The sequence below is a fragment of the Salvia splendens genome, chromosome 17, assembly GCF_004379255.2.
Source record: "Salvia splendens isolate huo1 chromosome 17, SspV2, whole genome shotgun sequence".
NCBI lineage: Eukaryota > Viridiplantae > Streptophyta > Magnoliopsida > Lamiales > Lamiaceae > Salvia > Salvia splendens.
This window is the reverse complement of record NC_056048.1, coordinates 295,484-318,948: the sequence shown is the minus strand read 5'-3', so window position 1 is coordinate 318,948 and position 23,465 is coordinate 295,484. Positions and strand designations below refer to the sequence as shown.

Genomic DNA, 23,465 nt, shown 5'->3' with positions numbered 1-23,465 from the left:
AAAGGTTAGAACAAAATTATTGAAAATTAGAGATAAATTTGATAATTTTAAATGTTGAGATGAATCTGATGAAACAACTAAAAACAAGATAGATTCGATACAATTTTAAGTCAATAAATTTGGTCAAAACTTTGCTCAAAAAGTGTTTTATGGGGTATTTTATTATTTTGTATAAATGCAAATTCTCACCATTATTTTGTGAATTTACACTCATGCTTCAATTGTTCATAAAATAAGATATATTATTAATTACTTTACTCAATTGCAAACTCTGATATTTTGTGAATTTTGCAATGTCATATACAGATATACTATCAACTATTCTTAAATACAATAAATGCTACGCAATTTTGCAATCATGGATCCAACTTTATTCTTAAATACAATAGATGCTGCACAATATGTTCAATCGCCAACCATCACTGAAATGATCGGAATGCCCTTTTAGGGCTTAAGGGCAATATAATCAGAAAAAACACGATACGTGATTATGTTTAAGGTTATGATTGTTTGACGATATTTTTTTTGTTAGGGGTCTGCAGTGACACAAATAGAAATGTTAAGGACTTTTGAGATAGTTCACTCTAAATATAAAAATGCTTAAAAGTCATGAAATTGCAAGCATTGTCCACCAAGAATAATGATAATCCAAACAAAATATAAACACGATTTATCAAAAAAGCAAAAAAAAAACTAACAAAAAATAGAAAAACAACTATCAATAAACAAAAACACACAAACAATATCAAACTCATTTATCTTCCATATTTTCTATTGTAAGTAATCTCAATAATTATTTACTCTTATGTTTGTTGCATTTTTCTAGATTTGTGAGCGATTATTTTACTATTAAATTCTCCCAAAGGATTCTCATAAATAAAATGAACATATGAATTAAATCTCCAAGTATTACTTTATTGCTGTATTCTGGTCCATCATTGGCCCCTTTATTTATTTCTTCACCAAATAAATTAATATAGCAAGCAAAATGTTGTGTCCAAACTATCAATAAAGATGTTACAAGGTGTTGTAGCCATCTAGCATAGGAGCAACAATCAAACATCTGACTTTAGACATAAATATAAATTTATTTTTTTGATTTGGCCAACTATATTAAACTCCTACTACTCCTATTAAGTATGCTTAAAATAACAAAATAAATTATCATCCAAAAATTTGATAGTCAATTAAATAAGGGTAAGGGACACGAGGGAGATTTGTTGAAGTGTAAGGGGACAGAATAGACATCCCCCGAAAATAAAGGGGGCTTTTTTTTAACACATTTTCTCTCTCTCTCTCTATCTCTATCTCTATCTCTATCTCTATCTCTCATAGTCGTCGTCGTCGTCTTCATACAACCCCCATACCCCCAACTAACTCCCAAAACACACACAGTTGCTACACTCCAATCAATACATACAGCTGGGCGTGTATCTACATCCCACGTAGGCTAAGCCTACAGCCCAATAAAATCTAGCATTTTTCATTAATATTTTATTACACATTCACTCTCTGCCACACACATACATCATCGGTTTTCCATAGCCCAGTTGCTGCAGCGCTGCACTTTTGCAGCTGCTGCAGCTGCCATTTGCGGGCCCCACTCATACTTATAGTATTACTCAAAGATCAAGTCTTTTTCATTTAGTAGTGTTATCCAATTATTATCTCATTTTAGCGTCCTTTAAAATATTTCTAGTTTTGTATTGATACAACTTTAAACAGAGGTTAATAAAGGCTGATTTTGATGCACAGTGAAGAAAGGCATCCCCATTTTGGTGAGAGAAAGCTAATGCAGAGCTGCTAAAGTTAAATAACATAAAGGTACTCTCTCTCTCTCTCTCCATCTCCGATTTTGTTGGTGGTGTATGGAAAGTAGAAGAAGCTCGCAGCAGCTGATAATTCCCTAATAATCCTGGTTAGGGCTTGAATATGGTGATGTGCGGTATGATCGATTTGAACACTGTGGACAATGAGGATGAAATTGCGTCGGCCTGTGGCTCACCTTCGTCGTCGGCGGCATCGGGGAATTTGGAATTGGCTACGGCGCCGCCGCCGTCGGTGTCTATGGAGCTGTGGCACGCGTGCGCGGGGCCGCTGATTTCGCTGCCCAAGAGGGGGAGCGCCGTCGTCTACTTCCCCCAGGGGCATGTGGAATTCCTTCCCGAGCATCCTGCTGTAGCTTATGATCTCCCTCCTCACGTCTTTTGCCGCGTTGTTGATGTTAAACTCCATGTAAGTTCCTCTTTTTTTGGTGTTGAATTGTTTGATTTTTGCCGTGGGTTGTGTTGAAGAATTGATGTTTGTGTTTGTAGGCGGATGCAGCTAGTGATGAGGTGTACTCACAGGTGTCACTGGTGCCGGATCAACAGGTACGACGATGCAATGTTGAATAGCATTCTTTTTGTATGACTGCGTTCTACGTTAATGGTAAATATGAAGAAAATGGAGAAAATTTAATGAATGTGTTTAAGAAACCTTGCTTAGGTTCCTCTGTGATTTGGTAATGGTTAAATTTAGGATATTTATCTTTCTTGGGAATGATTGTTGGATTCTGGGTTGTTTCTTTACAATGGAAATAATCTCTCTCCCTCAGAATTGGAAAGAGCTAGTTTTCATTCTTGAAGAGGCTAAAATTTCTGTTTTTGGATGATAATGTAGTTATCAGTAATGATATGCTTGTCTGGTATCATTGTCAAGATACTGCTGTTCTCTAAAGAGAGTTTTTATCAAGTGAATTCATTTTGGCAGATTGAGCAAAAATGGGGGGAAGGGATAATGGAATCTGAGGTCGAAGACGAAGATGTTGAAGGTGTGAGGAAGACCATGACACCCCACATGTTCTGTAAAACTCTTACCGCGTCGGATACCAGCACACATGGTGGATTTTCTGTTCCTCGTCGTGCTGCTGAGGACTGCTTTCCTCCACTGGTAGCTAAAATCACACTAATCCGATCCCCCTGACCTCGCCAAACCCCGAAAAGGATTTTTTTGTCCTAATGCTGAGCTGTTGTGTTCTGTTTTTAGGATTACAAACAACAGAGGCCTTCACAGGAGCTTGTTGCTAAGGATTTACATGGAATTGAGTGGAAGTTTCGTCATATATACAGAGGTGAACAATAATGCGTACTTGGGTGGTCACAATGTATGTGAGTGCTATTCAAACCCTTTGTATTAGACAAAGGATCTCAATTTTGTTGTGTCACAGGTCAGCCTCGAAGGCATTTGCTGACTACTGGTTGGAGTGCATTTGTCAATAAGAAGAAGCTGGTGTCTGGAGATGCTGTTCTTTTCCTAAGGTTGGGATTGTTATGCATTTACTTGGCTATAGTTAAATTGGTTGATTCTTCTTACAACGGAACATTGTTGCAGAGGTGGCGATGGAGAACTCAGGCTTGGAATTCGTAGAGCTGTGCAAATCAAAAGTGGTGCAACCGTCCTCCCCCCCACTAGCCAACAGTTCAATGCTAGCAGCATTGCTGCAGTAGTGAATGCCATATCCACTAGGAGTACATTCGACATTTGTTATAATCCAAGGTACATTATTTACCAGGTGACTTTTGCCAATGTAGTTCTCAAATCACTAGTTACTGTTCCCTAAGCTGGCAGAGGAAAGTGTATTTAGGCTCAATATTGTAGATAATGAGTCTACGGAATGTTTTTTCCTTTCTGTTTTTGTCTGTGCTGGATCAGTTTTAAATTCCACTACTCTTCCATTGTTTATTCTTTGAACTATAACTGCAATCGGACAACGGAGGGGGGTCTGCAAGCACAGCCCAAAGGTTTACCTTTTCGTGATAATCGCTGGATTTTTTTTTCTTACTGTATCATTGTCGAATCCTGTATTGTTGTTAATCTTTATTTCGCTGCGGGTGTGTCCCATTTTTGTGATCATATTATACTTTTCTTCAGCAACTTGTTTTCTTTAAAAAATTGTATGCTTGTCCTTTTGTAGTTAATTTTCGACTTCATGCAACTGAATCTCTAGTCATGTTATGTAGAGTGCGGTCATCAGATATTATTGTGCCTCATCATAAGTTTTGCAAGAGTCTCACACAAAGTTTTTCGTGTGGAATGCGGTTCAAAATTCGATTTGAAACAGAAGATTCTTCCGATAGAAGGTTGGTTTCTTCTAGTTTAAACCTTTCTTGCCTACACTGCATCAGAGGACTAATTTTAACTTGGCAGGTGCAGTGGCCTCATTGTTGGCGTCAGCGATGTAGATCCTGCAAGATGGCCGGGTTCAAAGTGGAAGTGCTTACTGGTTAGTTGCTGGTTCACATATCGGAAGTACCATGCTGTGCATATGCTTTTGCTGTATTAGTATAACAGAAGATTCAAATGATTGGTGCAGGTTAGATGGGATGATATGGAAGTCAATCGTCTTAATCGGGTTTCTCCTTGGGAGATCGATGTAGCTGGTCCTATGTCTGGACCCAACAGCTTTGCGTTGTCGGGCACCAAAAGAAATAGGATCGGCTTCCCACCAGCAAAACCCGATGCTCCCATTCACAGAGGTTCGTACATATGCATCAGTCCTTGAATCTTTGTTTTTCTCCCTATTTGTAAATGGTGGTTTGAGACTAATATAGTATTGTGCAAATGCTTCTTGCAGATGGGAGCGATGTTTCGGACTTTGGAGAGCCTCTACGGTTCCAAAAGGTCTTGCAAGGCCAAGAAGTATTTCCTTTCGGCTCTCCATACGCCGGAGCTGAAGCTTCCAGGAATCACCTGTCAGACATTAGGGGATATCCTAGCCTCAGCACCTTTAACGCTGGAGGAAACAGCATCAGGCAACATCACGCAGATGCTCGGAATTCGTCCACTGTAGGCGAATCCTTTCAATTCCGTAAGGTCTTGCAAGGTCAAGAAACCATGCCAATCCTGTCATATTGGAGAGGTCCACAGGAAAAGAATGCTAGTAATGTTTATAATGGGATTCAGGTGCCCAGGAATGGTAATTGCTGGTCCACCACACCCCAGTACAATGCTAGCCCCCGGCTTTCGCCATCAATGGTTCGAGGGCTATCACCTTCTTCTGTACTACTGTTGCAGCAGTCGAGTCCTCAAAGCTCTCAAATCGCATCACTGCTTCATGGCTATCAGAATAAGCATGAGACTAGCTATCAGGATTCGTTCCGTGTTCCTCAGAGAATTACGAATAAGTTTGCACCATACGAAATTGGCCCAAAAGACAGTCTGCAGCATGGATACAGATCCAATGGAGCCACAGAAGCGCATAATAGCCCAACGGTGTCAACTCATCGCCCTCTCCTTACTCAACCCCTGTTTAGGGACAGCCAGAACTTCGTGTCGATGTGTAAAGACAGCTGCAGGCTCTTCGGGTTCTCCCTGACTGAGGGGATAAACGCAGATAATCAGGCAGCTGCATCTGCTTCCGCTTATGAAGAACAACTGCATCAACCTCCTTTAGTGGCAAAGGTTATGGCTAGCAGTTATACAAAACCAAGAGACTTGTACGCGGTGAGAGACCGGCTTCTGGATATCGCGCTGTAAACACAAGATTCATGAAAGGCTTCTTAAAAGCAGCAGCTCCTCAGGTACCCTTGTTATTGCTGCTTTCACTTTGTAGTTGAAGATTCATGAAAGGGTAAGAAGAAGTTTTCTTGATGACAATGCTATTTATTGTGTGTATTATTATGCTGACAGGTTACTCTTATGTATTTCTAGGTCCTAATCATGTCACTTACTATTGTATTCTTCTTTTTAAGTGTAAATCATCACTAAATGATTTAAAGAGATAATAATATTTGTGTTCTAGCTAGCTAGCCTTATCATGATTTTGCAACTAAACTCTTTGATTTTGACAAAAACTCCTCTATAGACAACAAAGGAAAATTGGTTTGCATGAGTGCATGCTTCTTTGTTTAGCTTTAATGAATATCATGTATAGAAAAATAACGATATTAATATGTTTAAATATAATTATACAATAACAATTTGTTAGATGATAGTAGTATTTTTTTCATATACGGACATAATTATTTTGATGATAACTTTTAACATTATTATCTAATAATGTCATTTTGCGACTTCTGTACATTCGCAATTTATAATACTTCAGTACTTATTCTTTACTATTTTAATTTTTTAGTATGTTAATATTGCACTGAACTAAATCATAAAATTAATAGTATGTAAAATAAATTATATGTTGTATTCACTTTTTCACTCAATTTATTTTACAAATTAAAAAATCTGTATTAAATCAAAATGAGATTTAGAAAATATAGTGCGGAGGTCCGTGGTCCGCAGTAGCAGACGTCCCGGCAGACGTCAGATCGGCGTGCCGGACGTCCGCCATTGTGTGCATGTGACGCGGATACGGGACGTCCGCCATTGTGTGCATGCTGACATCCGTCGCGACGTCCGTGCGGACGTCCGCCATTGCGTTGACTCTCGCGGACGTCCCGATTATTGCTTTAATTTTTTTTAAAATCTATAAATACGTCTCGTTGCACTTCATTTCATTCGCACCACTTGTATTAACGAGTATCTCTCTCTAAAATACTTTTCTTTCGAAGAACAATGGAGCATCACGATAGCGATTCCCCCGCTACGAGCTAGTCACAGTCGCCTTATTTTCCCGGCGGCGGGAGTACGCCGGTGTCCGCCGCGATGCCCCAAATGCCGGGGATGATGCCCCAACCTCGAATGGCGGCGGGGATGATGCCCGGGTACTACAACATGTACTCGCAGTGGTATAGAATGATGCCTCAAATGTCCCAGATGCCCGGGGCGAGTGCCGGAATGCCCCAAATGTCAGGGATGATGCCCGGAATGTCGGGAATGATGCCTGGAATGCCGGGGATGATGTCCCAGATGCCCGGTATGATGATGCCGGGGATGATGCAGGGATCACCGGCGGCTGCGGGGGGAATAGGCAGGGGGTCCCCCAATCACCGGTTGACAACGTCTACCGGCCCTATATGGATTTACTGTCGACGGACAACCCCCCGAGTACTCATCTCGAGACTCAGTTCACTGGCATCGACACGTTCTCGATGGAGGAGTTGGGGCTATCTCCGATCCGGGATTCTCCCACAGACGCACCAACAACGATAGGGAGGAGGGGGGACAGGGAGAGTGAGGGGCAGGAGATGGGGCAATACCTCGCCCGTCCCGATGTACGATGGTGAGGCGGGGGAGGGGTCCAGCGGGAAAAAGAGGACCGTATGGAGTATAGAGGAGTGCATTGCGCTGTCGAATGCGTAGATCAGTGTTGTGAAGGATCCCTACGTCGGGGCGAACCAGCACATCGACAGGATGTGGTGGCGCATTAGCCAAAGCTACCTCCAGTTCAAACCGCCAGGGGGAAAGCCTCACAACGGAGAGCAATGCTGGAAACAGTGGGAGCGGCCGAGGAGGCAGCCGATTTGCCGGCATTTACACAAACAACCTCCGCTAGGCAACCAGCGGCATGTCTTCCGAGGATGTGAAGCTTCTGGCGCACCAGCAGTTTCCCAACAGTGAAAAGGGGTTCGGGGAATTCAAATATTGGAAGGTCTATCTTGTGGTGCAGTCTTCGCCCAAGTTCACTGCGGACGTTGAATCTGACTGGCCGAAGCGGACGAAGATCAGCTCTTCCGGGGAGTACAGTAGCAGTGCTGGTTCCCACGAACTCCCCCCGTCGAGCCAGAATTCCCGACACCCATATCGTCGAACCGCCGCCGTCGCCCGGTTGGGCAAAAGGCGGCGGCGCGGACTGCTAGGGGAAGCGCCAGCGGATCCGCAAGGGGCCAATCGGTTGCACCCACCCAAAACAATCCCGAGAACCCCTCCTTCGCCCGCATCGCAGCACATGAAACCTTGTTACGTGCGATGGTTGAATGGCGCCAATGGACCGACCCCCATTACAAGCGGTCGCTTAAACCCCTCATCAACAGTATGCGACACGATTTGGGGTTCGGAGACATGTCGGGGAGTGACGACGAGGGTACTGGCGGCGGGGAATCCGAGGAGTGAGCCGACGGTTTTTTTATCTATGTAATTTTTTTTAATTACTATGTATGTTTTTTATAATTATGTATCTTTTTTTTAATAAAGTGGTTGTAAGATCTCCGTATTTGCGTCGAATTGTTTAAATCCGTAAATTGTTTAATTTGTGAATTTGTGAATTTTTATTAATGTGGGAAGTACGTCGGGATGTCCTTGGGGACGTCCGCCACTGTGCAGTGAGATGTCCGTATGACGTGGCATCCGCAGTGGGAAGTCCGTATGACGTGACATCCGCAGTGGGAACTCTCAAAACGTATTTTGAGAGTTAGGACTGCCAACGATATTATGCTATGACTAATTACTAATTATTTAATAAATAGATTCTTAATATTACCGACGGATCACATTTCATGCGGTAAAAAATAACATTAAAAAAAAGCAGTGAATAGCAATTTTTAATCGGCTTAAAAATAAAATACTTAAACAAAGGAAAAATATTACCGACGGAAATTCCTTCGGGAATCACCGAGGGATTTCCTTCCGTAGGTAATTCCGTCGGTATACCAGCGGTTTTTTTTGTAGTGGAGTGCAGAAAATGAAATGACATAGTAATTCCGTAGGTAATCAAAAATCACATAGTAATTCATAGTTATTATCTTAATCAACCAAAGACCCAAACAAAAAAAATAAAGAGAGAACGCGAGAATGAAATATAGCTAAATAATAAATACTAATCAAAATATTATTATGCCTTTAGGGGTGCAAAGTACAACATAAAGTCATAATCCTAAACCCAAATTCGAAGATCAATTAAAATAGTACTCTAATATAGAAGTTCAAAATAGTATCTCTATCAACTTAAGAACATTTAAACTGCCCAACTAAAAGATTATTTTCTAAACTAAGGCTCATTGATTAAACAAATTGTAATTGTAAAGATATCATTAAAAAAAATATCTTCCAAAATAAAATAAATTCCCTGTTCTAGTTGTTCTACCATCTAAAACATGCTTAAAAGTTAAAATAATACTCCAGTCCATCAGTCCCTAAAATATAATTACTGTATAATTTTTCATTTTTTTTATTTTAATAAAAATTAGTCAATTTTCATTTATAGATAGTTTTGTGTAATGGAGTAATATATTACTCTCAATACATCAATGTATATATTTACAATTCAAAGCAACATGATCCACCACTTTAACCGCACCCTATACATTTATTAATCATTGCTATTTACTAATACAGTCATTAAATTAAGATCATACAAAACTACACTCACCACATTTATATTTCTTCAAAATCATCAATTTGGTTGTATATTATTGATTAGGGAGGAATCGAAGTGTCTTACCAACTAATAGTCAACTAGCATACTTGTTTTGTGTAGATGTCAAGATACTCAAGGAAAGTAATGTTATGATTGCTATACTGAAAAGCATATTTCGAACATGTTGCACGGATAGAATTGCTTGTATACAATATATTCTACAATCCACTTTTAACCCAATGCGAGAAGAAGTAATTTTATCGCATTGGTGTTTGCTTGTGCATTTATAAGATGTTTCTCAAACATTTAAATGTATAAGAAGCAAACAAGTCTAATTCTTCTGCATAGTAGACTGATCGTAAACGATGTTCACAGAAGGTGACGCAGTCGGTCCTTTGTAGAAGAGAAATAGAATTTCACAACCTAGATAGACTTTGGCAATCTATCATGAAAGGTTGCAGTGTCAGTCCGCATGTTTCCTTACCTTAGGAAATAAATGACACTGGTGTGGTATAGCACTGAAGGATCGAACAGTTGAGATAAGTCTTTCTTGCTATTTACTGAAAGACGAGGTCTCGGTGATTGTTATTTCTTAATCATTGTTGACATAACATTGAACATACGATATTGATTATGCACTACTTTGATTTATCATATGGTGCGAACTTTTCACAATCCAAGAATCTTGATATCTTGGGTAGTGGTGATCAATGTCTAGAGGTGCTAGTATTGTTATTGCAATAAATCGTGTGCTTAGTGAGACCAGTTTGATAATATCCTCAAGAGGTGTTCGAAAAATGTTTTATTATTCAGAAACCAGGCCGGTTGGAATTTATTCCAGAATAATAAATAAAGATTTTAACTAGACAACTCTTAGAAAAAGATATTAATTAATTAAAGTCAAATAGCAGACTTAAATTAATTAATGGATATTTATATCTTAAACACAGAAAATAATAAATTAAAGAGGTAAAGCCCGGATTACTCGTAATTTGGGATTGGACGGGCAGTCAATATTATTATACTATAGTGGATGGTAATAATATTATGTTTGGGCTTGTATAAAATTAGGGCTCAATTTAATTAGTAAAAGACCAACAAATTTGGCTAAAGTTTAACCTCCATGGATCCCTAATCTAGCTCATCATAACTCTATATAAAGGGAGATTAGAAAGGAGATTAATTAATGATTAAGCTCAAAATTTCGTTCCCCTCATCTGGAGTGAACGATATTTTCAGTTATCTCCAGAACTGAAAATCTGCCTAATCAAGCCCTTTTCGATTCTGACAAGCTTTGCCTACCCAAAGGTCGTAATCTGAGTTCTAGATACAGATTAGAAGGTTCGTGGTTGAGTACGAAGAACATCACGTGGAGAAAGCGCAAGCAATCGTCGATTCTTCGGAGAATCTGTTCGTTAATCCTAAACCGTAGAATATCACGAATTAGGGTTTAATTCCTTAAAACATGATTTATGTGCGTTCTTGTGTGCAATTGATTGTTTAACATGTAAGTAATTGATGCCATAATTGGTCACATAGATCTGTAGATCTGATTTATTTGTTTATGCATGTTTTCCGCTGTGGAAGGGGCACCAAACCCCAACAAGTAATTTATGATATTGATCTCTAAGATTTGAATGAAATGGTATTGATTTCATTCCACATTTGTTTGTGAATTTTTCCTACCTTGCATAAAATACACCATATTCAAAGCCGCTGATTTCAAATTCACAATTTCACACCACAATAACACCAATCATAATTGATTAGTTTCTATGCTTCTGAATTTCTGATATTGAGTGACATAACCATTTGATCCACACAGCAAATTAACTTGTCTATGTATTACCCTAATCATATATTGTTACAATAGAAAAGCCATAAAAAACATATATATTCAAACTCACCCTAAATAATTATTAACTCCTATATATAATAAAACAACAAAACACAAAATTTACACAAGCAAGAGTTATACCAAGAACTATCCAAAGAAATCATATCCATCGAAGGGGCCTCCACCCCCAACCAAAGATGCATACAAATCCCTCTCCATATTATTATCCCCGGAGACGAGGCTCCCAACCTCGTCTCCTGAGCGCGAGGAGTTGAAAGAGCCCAAGGGGGCCGCGCCTCGGGCCCTAGTCAACTCCTCCCTCAGCCTCTCCACCTCGTCCCTAAGCCTCGAGTTGTCGGTCAGCACCCTCTCGAGCTGCGCCCGCATGGCTCTGTGGTCCGCCTCTAGCCCATGGATTTTGTCGCGCGCCCGCTTGTTTTGGTACCATATGGCCACCTGCCTGGGCGGGACTCCGAGCTCAAGCGCGAGGCGCGACTTGTGCTCGGGGTCTAGTTTGTTGTTGAAGTTGAAATTGGACTCCAATAGGCGCAATTGCTCCTCGTTCATACGTTTCTTGTGTGCCTTTTGCTTCTTTCGGATTGTGGGATAGCTGAATTGATCCATTTGAAGTGTGATTTGATATAACCACTTTTGGAAATGGATGGAAATTTATAATTGAATAGAAAGGTTAAATTTTTTGGTGTAACATCATTATCGTACGTGAATGGCAGTGACCTCATGTGGGGTATTGGCCTATTAGTCGAAAATATTACTCCATCTCAGATGTAACTAATTTTCGTGGATGAATTGAAAATAAAATTGTGGTGAATTTTGTAAACATAATATTGTAAAGGTCAACTTATCATTTGCGCCGACAATAAATTACTACCATTTATTGCTTGCAATTTTTCTTGATGCTCGAACTTAGGCTTTTGAATTTTGATAAACTAATTGAACTAAGCAATACCTTTGAATTTGAAATTTGAGAGATAGAGAGAGTTGAATGTCAATATCAGGAAATGGTGGGGCAGAAGTGGAAATTCATGAAACACGACATTTGATGTATTTGGAAATGTCAATAAATGGTGACTGTTGAATATTTGGATTCACCTTATTGGTGGTGCATGCACTTAGTGGAAAGATCACACAAATGCATCCCTTGTGCACAACTAGCCAATACATGAGTTGACCATCGTTAATTGCAAGTGGATTATAGTTGCTTAGCTACTTCTTGTTAGCATTTATTGCATAGGTTAACCACGGTTTATCTTTAACATGCAATATGCGTTTTTTTTTCTTCTTATCCAAATATTATTTGTAGTTTTGCATGCAATGCTATGTAAAATTCAGATGGGGTTGGGGTTCACTGATATACCTTCAAGGTGAAGTGATCGGAGAAGAAACGCATACGAGGAAGGAAGCCGCGGAGGAGACAACCTTGAACTAGCTAGTGTAAAGTTCATTATGATTAGTAAATAGCAAAACCCTATATTATACTAGTTATAGTAGTTCGGATCTTTGTTACAACTCTGGAAATACCCGACAAAGAAAATCTAGAGCAGAACTTGTAATATGTTCAGACCCAGTTACATGACTTTTAACTTAATTAAACATAATCCAGAAGATAACATGGCCGAGCCACTTGGAAATGTGGGCGCCTCGCCTCACAAGGGTGTGTGCCCACTCTGGTCTCGGGTATAAGTTGTGGTTGATGGCTAGGAGATGCCAAGCTCGTGCATATCATCGATCGATCCCACCATCGGTCCATGAGGCACAAAAAACTCTATTAAATTTGGTATTATAGTTGTCGCACCGGATAAGTGGTTCTAACCTAATAATCTCTTTAGTCCTACTGCTTCTATTTATTTATTTTTAAAACTAATTAGTAGTATCAATGTATTATTCTGTTATGAATCTAATAATTTGACATTATTTTATTTAATTGTATTAGTCCTTGACTAATATTCACTCATATTCAATGTATCGCCTTCAAGGTACATACCCATCTTTAATTTATTATTGAGGAAATAATTAAGTGTAGTCATAACTCATAAGTGCGTCTCCATCAACAGGCTGGCTACTAATGTCATTTTTAGGTGTCTAATACATTGAAATTTAGATTTGAGAACTATACCAATAAGGGTGATGTTTTTTATTTTATATTACTTGATCAAAAGTTGTAACAAAGTAAGTAGTTATGAATAAAATTAATAAATTAAGTTTAATGATATATAAATTTAATTATATTCTTTGAGTACTAGCCACTAGGATATTTTGCTAGAAACAATGGATTCTGAACTATAGCAGAGGCATATGTATTGCTCAATTAACTGGAGCCCCCAAATTCCAAATTTAATATAAATATTATGACTGTTCTTATAATATTAGCAAATACTTTAAATATAATGATAGTAATGAACTGCTATTATTTTCATAAAATCAAACAGACTTAGAGCATCTTCAGTGGTTGCCCGTCCCACTAGGACATCCACTAGGACTTCCCAAAAATACATCCTGCCACGTCACTAGGACTTCCCATCCCACTGTCACGTCACTAGGACTTCCCCTGCATAATCCGCCCTTCCCATCGCCCTTCTCACTAGGACTTCCCGCAATAAAATAAATCAGATCTGCGGGAAACGTTGGAGTACGCGACTCGCTCGTGGCGGGGGAGTTCCTGTTGCTATCAATTAAGTAGAAATGAAATTTGTAGTAAAAAGAAGAGAGAAACTTGTTAACACAAGTGGTGCGAATGAAATGAAGTTCAACGAGACGAATATATAGAGTTCAAAAAAAATCAAAAAAAAAAAAAAAAATCGGACGTCCGACCCCCCCCCCCCCCCCCCCACAACACAATGGCGCCCGTCGACTCGGACGTCCCGCGGATATCCGAGGACGTGCGACGTCCTACCTGCATGGGCGTATCCGACCTTATTTTCCACTATGGCGGACGTCCGCCGCTGGAGATGCTCTTAGTATTTTATTTCATTTCATTTATAATTTTGTAAGATATGAACACCACACCAAAAGGCTGATGGAAAAATTGTGGTTGCCCAATTTTGTATGGTATCCTTAGCCCGACTAGCCCAACTCATCTTATCAAATTACGGCTACAGAAAGAGATCCAGGCCCAACAGAAAAGCAAAGCCCAATAAGATGCAACCGAAGCTATACGTATTGCCTAGCTTTTCCGTTTCTTCTTCTCCTCTCTGCAACTTTCCCTCTCTTCCATTTAAAAAGTGAGACGACACGTTTTCTCACATTTCACCTCAGAATCAGCAAATTCATTGGAAAAGTTCGATAATATGAAGCGATTATTCGGCCGAAGCTCGGCCGCAGAATCTCCGCATTCGGCTTCTCCGCTGACTCCACTTCCCGCCGCTTCGCCCAATATGTCTGCCGGGCCGGCGAGGCCAATCCGACTGGTGTACACCGACGATAAGGGTAGGTTTCACATGGATCCAGAGGCGGTGGCGCTGCTGCAGCTGGTGAAGCAGCCTGTTGGGGTGGTTTCCGTCTGTGGCCGTGCGCGTCAAGGCAAAAGCTTTATACTGAATCAGGTACAATTGGTTTGGATTTTCTCCCTATTAACTTCGGGCTATTTGTATTTTTCACCCTAACTCATCGGAAGTCTTGATTGGATTTTCTCGCGCATTAGGGATTTGGATAGTCTGTTTGATTGAAATTAGGTTTTGGGATTATTGCTTGACGAGCTGTGGGTTTTGTTACTAGTTTAGGCGCTGTACAACTAACAAAAATGTTTTAGTTTTTTTAGCTTTCTACTTTTCAGGGGTGTATGTATCAATTTAATGTTTTGAGTGAACTCATAGCAGCTGATGGAAATTTTGGGACTTGGGTAGAAAAAAGACAAAAACTGGACTATTCTCTATCTGCTCAATGCAACACCATAGCTTGCTTCTTTCATTCTTGCTGAGTGAAGGTGGTTACATTTTAGGTGAATTAATGTGGTTCTTCTTTCTTATAAAAAATTAGCTTGAAAATTAAGTGGCTCAAAACTTTTTTCTTTCTTCTGTGTTTATCGGCTCTTTCATCTGTAATAAGAAGGTTATGAATTGGGAAACAGCTACTTTAAGTATACATACTATTTGAGTAGTTTCTGAACTTTTTTTTTCGCAGCTTCTTGGGAGGAGCAGTGGATTTCAAGTGGCTTCCACACACCGTCCTTGTACAAAAGGTCTTTGGCTGTGGAGTACCCCCATACGGAGAACTGCCCTAGATGGAACTGAATACAGCCTCTTACTTTTGGACTCAGAAGGAATTGATGCTTATGACCAAACGGTCAGGTTTTGTTTCTTTTATTGCTATTCAATTTGACAGCCACCATTTATTATTTTCATGATTAGGTAGTCTTCCTTTGATGTTATTATAATTGCTTTGATCTATGCCTAGTGCTTATGTGTTTTTATTTCTTGGTGATATGCGTAGTATTTTGTGCATAATCTTTCCCATATTGTATTCTCATCTCCTCTCTCTGACCTTTTTTTTGACAGGGAACATACAGTACACAAATATTTTCATTGGCTGTGCTCTTATCGAGTATGTTCATATATAACCAGGTAAATACTTGTTGAAGGCATTCTCTCAATGTCTAACAGTAGAATGTTGATGTTTATCTTGTATTCTTTTATCTATCCTCTTTATCGGCCAAGTCCTTTTATCTTATAATGGAATGGTTTTAAGGAAAATGACATTTGATGCCAAGAAAATAAGCATACTGACATTCTGGTTCTTTGACTTAGATGGGTGGAATTGATGAGGCTGCACTTGATCGCCTCTCTCTTGTGACCGAGATGACAAAACATATTCGTGTTAGGGCATCTGGAGGTAGGAGTACAGCTTCAGAGCTTGGACAATTCTCTCCAATCTTTGTTTGGTTGTTGAGGGTAAGTATTAGAATATAGACATGCTTTGTTTTCAACTATATTGCTATTTTTTTTTTCTTCTTTGTAGGAATCAGCAATGCCACAATGTTTTGGTGTTTTTCTTCTTGGTAGAACTTATAACTGTTACGAAATGCATATGTGTAGGACTTCTATCTCGACTTAGTGGAGGAAAATCGGAGAATTACGCCGCGTGACTACCTAGAACTTGCTTTGAGGCCGGTTGAGGGAGGTGGAAGAGATGTATCAGCAAAGAATGAGGTTATTTGCTTTTATTTGTCTATGCTAATGCGCTGTTGGATATTTTAATATGTATTTTTAAGCTGGAGAACTGTATTGATGTAATCCTTATCTTTTCAACAACTTTATTATAACTCCCTCTTATGCTCTATAAGTCTATATATAATATGCTGAGCCGTTGTCGGTTGAAATACTTGACTAGATTCGAGAATCCATCAGAGCTCTTTTTCCAGACAGAGAATGCTACACTCTTGTACGACCTCTAAGCAACGAGAATGATCTTCAACGACTTGATCAGATTCCTGTCAGTGTTTTTTGATACTTTGTACATTTTTATTATTTTATTTTGTGTGGCTATCTCATCAGCCTTGGTTGACTTTGCTTTTTCTTCTTCTTTCCTTATGCATATATTTCCATATCTTGCAGCTGGATAAATTAAGGCCGGAGTTCAAATCTGGTTTAGATTCTTTTACAAGATTTGTTTTTGAGAGGACAAGACCCAAACAAATGGGTGGAACTGTGATGACAGGACCTATTTTTGCTCGTATTACTCAGTCATTCCTTGATGCTCTCAATAATGGTGCGGTGCCTACAATAACATCTTCATGGCAGGTTAGCATGCATATTTTTATCTGTGTGCAATTTGCTTTCACTGAAATGTGTCATGATCTTTTATTTTACATATAATCTTTTATATGATATGAATATATAGTTGTCAATGCTGTAACATTTATGCATGATTGTATGTTATATTGCACTGCAACTTGCTGTTTAATGACATTGCTCATTGCTCTAAAAGTTCATGATGATTTTGAAGTACTTCCACTATTTCATGTTCAATACAGAGTTTCCATGGCATGAGTAGTTAGTTTATGGTGGCACAACATCTTTTTCCCTTAATGAGAGGACACCTTCTTCTGCTAAATTAGTTTTTTCATTTATTATGTTTAATATTTTCATTCAGAGTGTCGAGGAAGCAGAATGCCAGAGAGCATATGAAACGAGTACTGAAGTGTATATGTCTACTTTTGACCGTTCCAAACCTCCTGAAGAAGTGAGTATTGATTTTTCTTGTGGGGGGTGTGTATTTCTTTTCTATTATTCGCTAAACTTCGGGACTTGTGTAGGCTGCCCTAAGAGAGGCACATGAAGATGCAGTTCAGAGGTCAATGGCCTCATTTAATGATAATGCTGTAGGTGCTGGCCAAGTTAGGCAGAAATATGAAAAGCGTCTTCAGTCTTTCTTGAAAAAGGCATTTGAGGTACATGTCCTAGCTTATCATAAAAGATCTTCAGTACATCTTGAGGTTTTATACATTTATCTTAGAACTTAATTAATGAAATTTATGATATATTATGATATTTGGAGTTGTTGATTATGTTTTCGAATTACCGAATGCCATTATGGGGCCTGTTGTTGATTAAGATTGCATGTTGATTGCAGGATATTAAAAAAGATGCTTTCCGGGAAGCTTATCTGCTATGTACACGTACCGTAGAAAATATGGAAAGGGAGTTGAGAACAGCTTGTCATGCTCCTGGTGCAAAAGTAGATGCAGTTTTAAAGGCAGGTTTTCATTGTTGCTAAATGTTTCCTTTCGTTTTGAGAACATCCTTCATGGTCTAGTTTAGTGCTTATATTTTAGATTTAAGCTCTTGTTGTAAAATTAAGATCTTGTATCATCTAACTTCCAAACCATTTTCTTGCTTTATGCTATTAAAAAATGCAATTTGTTTTTCTCACTCATTCCCATTGCGAATATCCTTTTCATCTTTGTCTTTTTATCACTAAAATGTAACACAAGAAACCTGTAGTTATTAGTTCCTACTCTATGTCTAACTCGATTGAGGCACAAATATATGAAACTGTAAAACCAAATTCTCAATTGAAACAGTCATACAAGACCTAATACTCATGCTCTGGCAGGTTCTTGATGGACTCTTGAGCAAGTATGAAGCCTCTTGTCACGGACCAGAGAAGTGGCAGAAAGTAGTTATTTTTCTTCGGCAAAGGTTTGTGTATCTTGTGTTTTTACTCTTTGTTATGTATGATGGTTGACTCTGAAGTTCTGTTCTAATAGTATTACTCATTTAATTGTCCAGCTTGGAGGGTCCCCTTCTGGACTTCATCAAGAAGCAAATTGACCATATTGGAGCAGAAAAGAGTTCTCTTGCTCTGAAATGCCGTTCAATTGAAGACAAGATAGAATTGCTTAACAAACAATTGGAAGCAAGTGAGAAGTATAAATCTGAATATCTTAACCGCTATCAAGATTCTATTAGAGACAAGGAAAAACTCTCAGACGACTACATGAGTCGTATAAACAATTTGCAAAAGAAATATAGTTCCTTGGAGGAGAAGTCCTCTAACTTATCAAAAACACTTGATACAGCAAGACAGGAATGCAAAGATTGGAAAAGGAAATATGAGTTGGTTTTATCCAAGCAGAAGGCTGAAGAAGACCAGTTTGGCGCTGAAGTTGCAGTGCTCAGATCCAAAAGTTCTGCTGCCGAAGCAAGATTCGCAGCAGCTCAGGAAAAAGCTCAGTCTGCTCATGAAGAGGCAGAAGAGTGGAAGCGTAAATATGATATTGCTGTCAAGGAAACAAAAAATGCCTTAGAGAAAGCTGCTGCTATCCAAGAACGCACAAATTATCAAACACAATCAAGAGAAGCTGCTTTAAGAGAAGAATTTTCTTGTGCCCTGGCAGAAAAGGTGAAATTTTCTCACTCTACCCTATCTTCATCTATCATCAGATACATATGTCTAGTTATTTACATGGAGGCTTATACATTAGTTTGTATCTCATTATGCTGGGTCTAATTATGTGACTTTGTTTTATGTGTAATAATGTTAACAGGAGGAAGAAATGAAAAAGAAAACCACACGGATTGAGGAAGCTGAGCAGCGTCTGACAACTCTGAGTTTGGAGTTGAAGGTAAGATTTAGACAAGAATCAATCATTTGATTAATTTTAGCTAGCTTTGTGCATAACCCCTCCGCGATATGGTTTAATTAGTCCTCCAGGTTCCACCTTTCACGACTTCTGTTGTCAATTTTGTTAATATTTGTATTACTGTACTGGTTTAGTTTATGATTATTAAGTAGTAGCTCTCTATATCAGTCAATTTTTGGTTAAAGTTCCTGCCAAATGGATTGACTCTTATGCCCTGACAACCGACCATTTTCTCAACAACTGTCTGTTATTACTGAAAAGTGAAGCTTACAATATCTTTGTGGCATTGGTTTCTTTCTTTTCCTGTCGTTATAATCTCTACCTTGATTCATTCTTCAAGGAAACTCAATCTATATTAGTTCTGTAACTTATTTATCTGACGTTGCTGGCTACAGGCTGCCGAATCAAAGCTGAAGAACTATGATCTGGAGACATCAAGATTAAAGCTTGAAATCAGGGAAGTAGGTGAGAAGGTAGAAGCAGCTAATGAGACTGCTCTTTCAGCGCAAAGCAAAGCCAGGAGTCTGGAACAAGAAAAAATACATCTTGAGCAGAAGTATCGAGCTCAGTTTGACAGATTTGAAGAAATTCAGGAGAGGTGCAAAGCAGCTGAAAAAGAAGCTAAAAGGACAATGGATTTGGCTGATGAAGCCAGAGCTGAAGCAGCTTCTGCCCAGAAAGATAAAAATGATTTCCAGCGTGCAGCAATGGAAAGACTGGCACAGATTGAGAGGGCTGAAAGGCATGCTGAGACTTTGGAGAGGCAAAGGGCTGACTTGGTTAATGAAGTTGAGAGGCACCGGGCCGCTGAAAGGGATGCCTTGTTTAAGGTAGAAACGCTGGAAGACAGAATCAGAGAAAAGGAACAAGAAATCGATTCACTTTTACAATCAAATAACAGCCAGAGAAAGACCACTGTTCAGGTACTCGAGACTCTATTGGAAAGTGAACGCGCTGCTCATACAGAAGCAAATAACAGGGCTGATGCCTTATCGGTTCAGCTACAAGCTACTCAGGGGAAACTTGATGAAGTTTCTCAGGAACTAACTGCTCTTCGATTTGGTGAAAAATCAACAATAGATGGCAGACCAAGAACTGCTTCCCGTGCTAAACGTGGCAGGACCGATGACTATGAAATGGGTGCTGACTCAGTACAAGATACGGGCACAAATGACAAAGTAAGCAGAGGAAAGAAAAGGACCAAGAATACCAACAGCCCTGTGAAGTTTGGTAGTCCAGAAGATGGTGGCTCTGTTTTTAGGGGTGGCGAACCAACCAGTAGCCAGAAAGCAAACCAGGACGACTACACCAGGTTCACAGTACAAAAATTGAGACATGAGCTTACCAGTCACAACTTTGGTGCTGAGCTGTTGCAACTTAAGAATCCCAACAAAAAGGACATCGTAGCTTTGTATGAGAGATGTGTTCTCAACAAAACATAGCTACAGTTTGTCAAGAGTAGGCCCTTCTGTACATTGGTGAACTTCCTAGAACATTCAGATGCCACTATTAGTTTCAGTGAGGCTAGAAATTATGTATCTGGATATGAAGACTCTTCATCTTGCAACTTTTATTTAGGGTCAAATGATTTTTCTTTATACTAGAACATTGCTTTTATTAATTGTCAAAAATGTTTTTGAGGTGTGCTTTAAAATTTGGGGTTGGTATGAAGTATTGTACTTTTTGTGTTTTTGAGGATTTGATGTTGGGAATCTGTTTCACACATCTTCAATACATTTCATTCATATTTTTACTAGTATAAATTTTCTTCTCTTCCTATTTTTTCAATTTAAATAATCTAGAAGTTACTGAGAAAGGAAAGGAACATTATACCTCACTATTTAAATTATCAAATAAAAGCTTTCAAGCAGATTAACCAAAATACATGAAAATTAGATATCCATAATATTATTTAAATTATTATCAAATAAAAGATTACAAAGCAGATTATCCATACACATAAAATGTTCCTATACTAAATATATAAATCATCATATATATTCTACCAGCTGCATCAGTATATATATATGAACCAAAAACACAATAGTATTACACCTAATACAACAACTCTACATAATTTGTGTATGTGTGTATATATATTTATTTACTAGAGAATGTCATTTGGCTTTGCTTGGTTGTGAAGGCATATGAAGAAAAGAGGAAGATCCATGAGCATGAACAACCAGATTCTGAATGAGCTGGGGTGGGCTGTCTCTATCAATAGTGGTGTTGGTGTAAGGATTATAGTAGTCAACAAAAGTCTGGTTTTTCAAGACGAAGGAGTCCGTGTTAGTGGTTTTGGCGGCGCATTGCCTTGGCTGTGTCTGAAAGAAGACTTTAGAGAGGACGAGTTCGCCGTCTTTCTCCTCCTGGTTGTGGCCGAGGTGGTATTGGTGCATCACCCAGTTCGTCTTCTCGGGTTTTCTCTGGCGGCCGTAGTTGGTGTAGAGGACTAGGATCTTCTTGTAGCCCCTCACGGTGCCTGCTGCGGAGACGGGCCTGGTCTTTCCTGTTTTGTGCCATCGGGTCTCCCCACCGTCTTCGTCTGTGTGCACCTTTCTTCGCTTTCGTGTACCCGTCGTGTACGCTTTGGACGGCCGGTGGAAGAAGTGCCGCACTTGCCCTTCTTTGCGTACTCCTGTCATGAATAAATTCATAATCCTCAGTTAAATAACTTATTCTGTCTACGATTACATGTCCTACTTTTTATAAAAATTGTTGGTGAAAAGAGGTAATGGAACATGAGTGCACGTACTTTTATACACTCCCTCCGTTCACTACCAACATGCGAACTTTAATGCAAAATTAGTAAAGTAAGAAAAATAGAAAAAAAATTTGGATGGTATATTGTTATGTAGATGACCTGAATAGAAAAATAATATTATTGGTCATAGAAGGATATAGTATTCATTTAAAATGAAATATGAAATAGTATATACTTATGAATAAATAAGTTAATCGAATATGAAATATACTTGCTATATATCGTAAAATTAAAAATAAAATAAGACAAAACTCGCATACGAAGAGAATAATATTTTTAAAAATTTATATTTGTAACATATAATTATACTAAAACATCCTAATAATATTTCAAAACTGTTCTCCTACCATCACCATGTGATTACAACACATCACATGGGACTCAATATTTTGTATCAAGACCTAAAAACCATCATACATACTCTACATAATTATTTACCAACATGATTAAATGAAAAACCTTTCCAACTTACCTTGTTAACTCATCAATGAATTCAGACATGCGACAGCCATGAACACAAAAACTATGAACCTATATACTTGTAAAAACAAAACACAACGATGATTACCGGGTAACTTCTCGGGATGCGTATAGCAAATCCCATTTTCACCGTCGATGGTTGGGATGAACTCATCAATCAAAGGATGCAGCTTCTTCACATCCGAATACACTTTGGCTTCCAAGTGCTCTAGAATTTCTTGATCCGACGGATCGAACTTCACCCCAGCAGGTAGCCCCGGCAAATCTTGAAGTCCACTCTGATTTTAAATCAAATTAATTAGATCAAAAAGCAATCAGCTACAACACAAAGAAGAAATAGATAAAAACCTGATCTTGAAGCTTTACAGTATGTCCACATGAAGGGCAGATTACTGTCCTAAGCTCATCACAATTGGAAACACTAGAATTTAGTTTGGTAGCTGTAATAATTTGGATTGCATCATTATTGTTTGAGCATGTCATCTTTCTCTTGCTCTTATTCCCATCCCAAATTTGGGGTTTCTTCTCAATCTGATCAACAAGAGAGAGAGAGAGGAGTCAAGAGTTGTGTTGCTTATATTCTTGAGAGAGAGGAAGTAGTATTAAATTAAATTAAAATAAATGAAGGTTGCTTGGACGTCAAGTTTGGTTTTATTTCTGTATTACACACATGTACCAGAATAAATCAAATCCAGACTTAGGTTTCATTCCTCTAATAAGAGATTTGTCTCTACTCTCAATTCTCAAATATATGTAGCTAGTAGTAATAAATAAAAAGATGAATATTAGGAATAGAAGGGTAGAGTGGATATGGGGCAACAGCTGATTCTGCAAAGACGTTTCACCCTCTTAAGTCTTACTCTCAAATTGGAGTGTCAATAAAGTTTCTGCTCACAAAATATACTAGTAGTATATTATACCAACCAATATCAAAGTAACAAACTCTCATTACACCAAACCTGTATTCAATTTACCAACCCTTTTCATAATATTTTATGTTTTTCTTGGCGTAGACTTCTCTTATTAATTCGGTTCGCAACTCTCTTTCACACACACA

The 23,465-nt window shown here is 38.7% G+C and overlaps 4 protein-coding genes across 8 annotated transcripts; 2 read left to right on the top strand and 2 right to left on the bottom strand.

Annotated features, from left to right (window-relative positions):
* The first annotated feature begins 1,329 nt into the window (after positions 1–1,329).
* LOC121773491 (auxin response factor 3-like) lies at positions 1,330–5,785 on the top strand. 4 transcript variants are annotated; one of them, XM_042170361.1, is made up of 12 exons: positions 1,330–1,445; positions 1,756–1,824; positions 1,924–2,235; positions 2,316–2,372; positions 2,752–2,931; positions 3,028–3,112; positions 3,209–3,299; positions 3,373–3,537; positions 4,002–4,121; positions 4,189–4,264; positions 4,355–4,517; positions 4,616–5,785. In XM_042170361.1, exons 3-12 carry the CDS (start codon positions 1,933–1,935, stop codon positions 5,515–5,517), a joined length of 2,142 nt encoding a protein of 713 aa, XP_042026295.1. In that variant the 5' UTR covers positions 1,330–1,445; positions 1,756–1,824; positions 1,924–1,932; the 3' UTR covers positions 5,518–5,785. The 4 variants fall into 4 exon arrangements, with proteins under 4 accessions (XP_042026295.1, XP_042026294.1, XP_042026296.1 ...); XM_042170360.1 differs by lacking the exon at positions 1,330–1,445 and adding an exon at positions 1,458–1,615; XM_042170362.1 differs by lacking the exon at positions 1,330–1,445 and having other exon boundaries at positions 1,471–1,824; positions 4,195–4,264.
* Positions 5,786–10,976: 5,191 nt separating this feature from the next.
* LOC121773936 (homeobox-leucine zipper protein ATHB-52-like) lies at positions 10,977–11,832 on the bottom strand. Its single transcript, XM_042170850.1, has one exon. The coding sequence runs from the start codon at positions 11,688–11,690 to the stop codon at positions 11,214–11,216; it is 477 nt and encodes a 158-aa protein (XP_042026784.1). The 5' UTR covers positions 11,691–11,832; the 3' UTR covers positions 10,977–11,213.
* Positions 11,833–14,272: 2,440 nt separating this feature from the next.
* Positions 14,273–20,857, top strand: LOC121775092 (guanylate-binding protein 2-like). Of its 2 annotated transcripts, XM_042172063.1 has the most exons (14): positions 14,273–14,626; positions 15,204–15,365; positions 15,578–15,643; positions 15,827–15,970; positions 16,115–16,228; positions 16,410–16,511; positions 16,634–16,819; positions 17,172–17,261; positions 17,335–17,469; positions 17,652–17,774; positions 18,135–18,220; positions 18,311–18,923; positions 19,069–19,146; positions 19,560–20,857. In XM_042172063.1, the coding sequence occupies exons 1-14, from the start codon at positions 14,372–14,374 to the stop codon at positions 20,604–20,606; spliced, it is 3,201 nt and encodes a 1,066-aa protein (XP_042027997.1). In that variant the 5' UTR covers positions 14,273–14,371; the 3' UTR covers positions 20,607–20,857. The 2 variants fall into 2 exon arrangements, with proteins under 2 accessions (XP_042027997.1, XP_042027998.1); XM_042172064.1 differs by lacking the exon at positions 14,273–14,626 and having other exon boundaries at positions 15,246–15,370.
* Positions 20,858–21,046: 189 nt separating this feature from the next.
* Positions 21,047–22,990, bottom strand: LOC121773440 (NAC domain-containing protein 73-like). The gene is made up of 3 exons (XM_042170297.1): positions 22,757–22,990; positions 22,497–22,686; positions 21,047–21,802 (listed from the first exon to the last, which is right to left on the bottom strand). Exons 1-3 carry the CDS (start codon positions 22,889–22,891, stop codon positions 21,282–21,284), a joined length of 846 nt encoding a protein of 281 aa, XP_042026231.1. The 5' UTR covers positions 22,892–22,990; the 3' UTR covers positions 21,047–21,281.
* Positions 22,991–23,465: the final 475 nt, after the last annotated feature.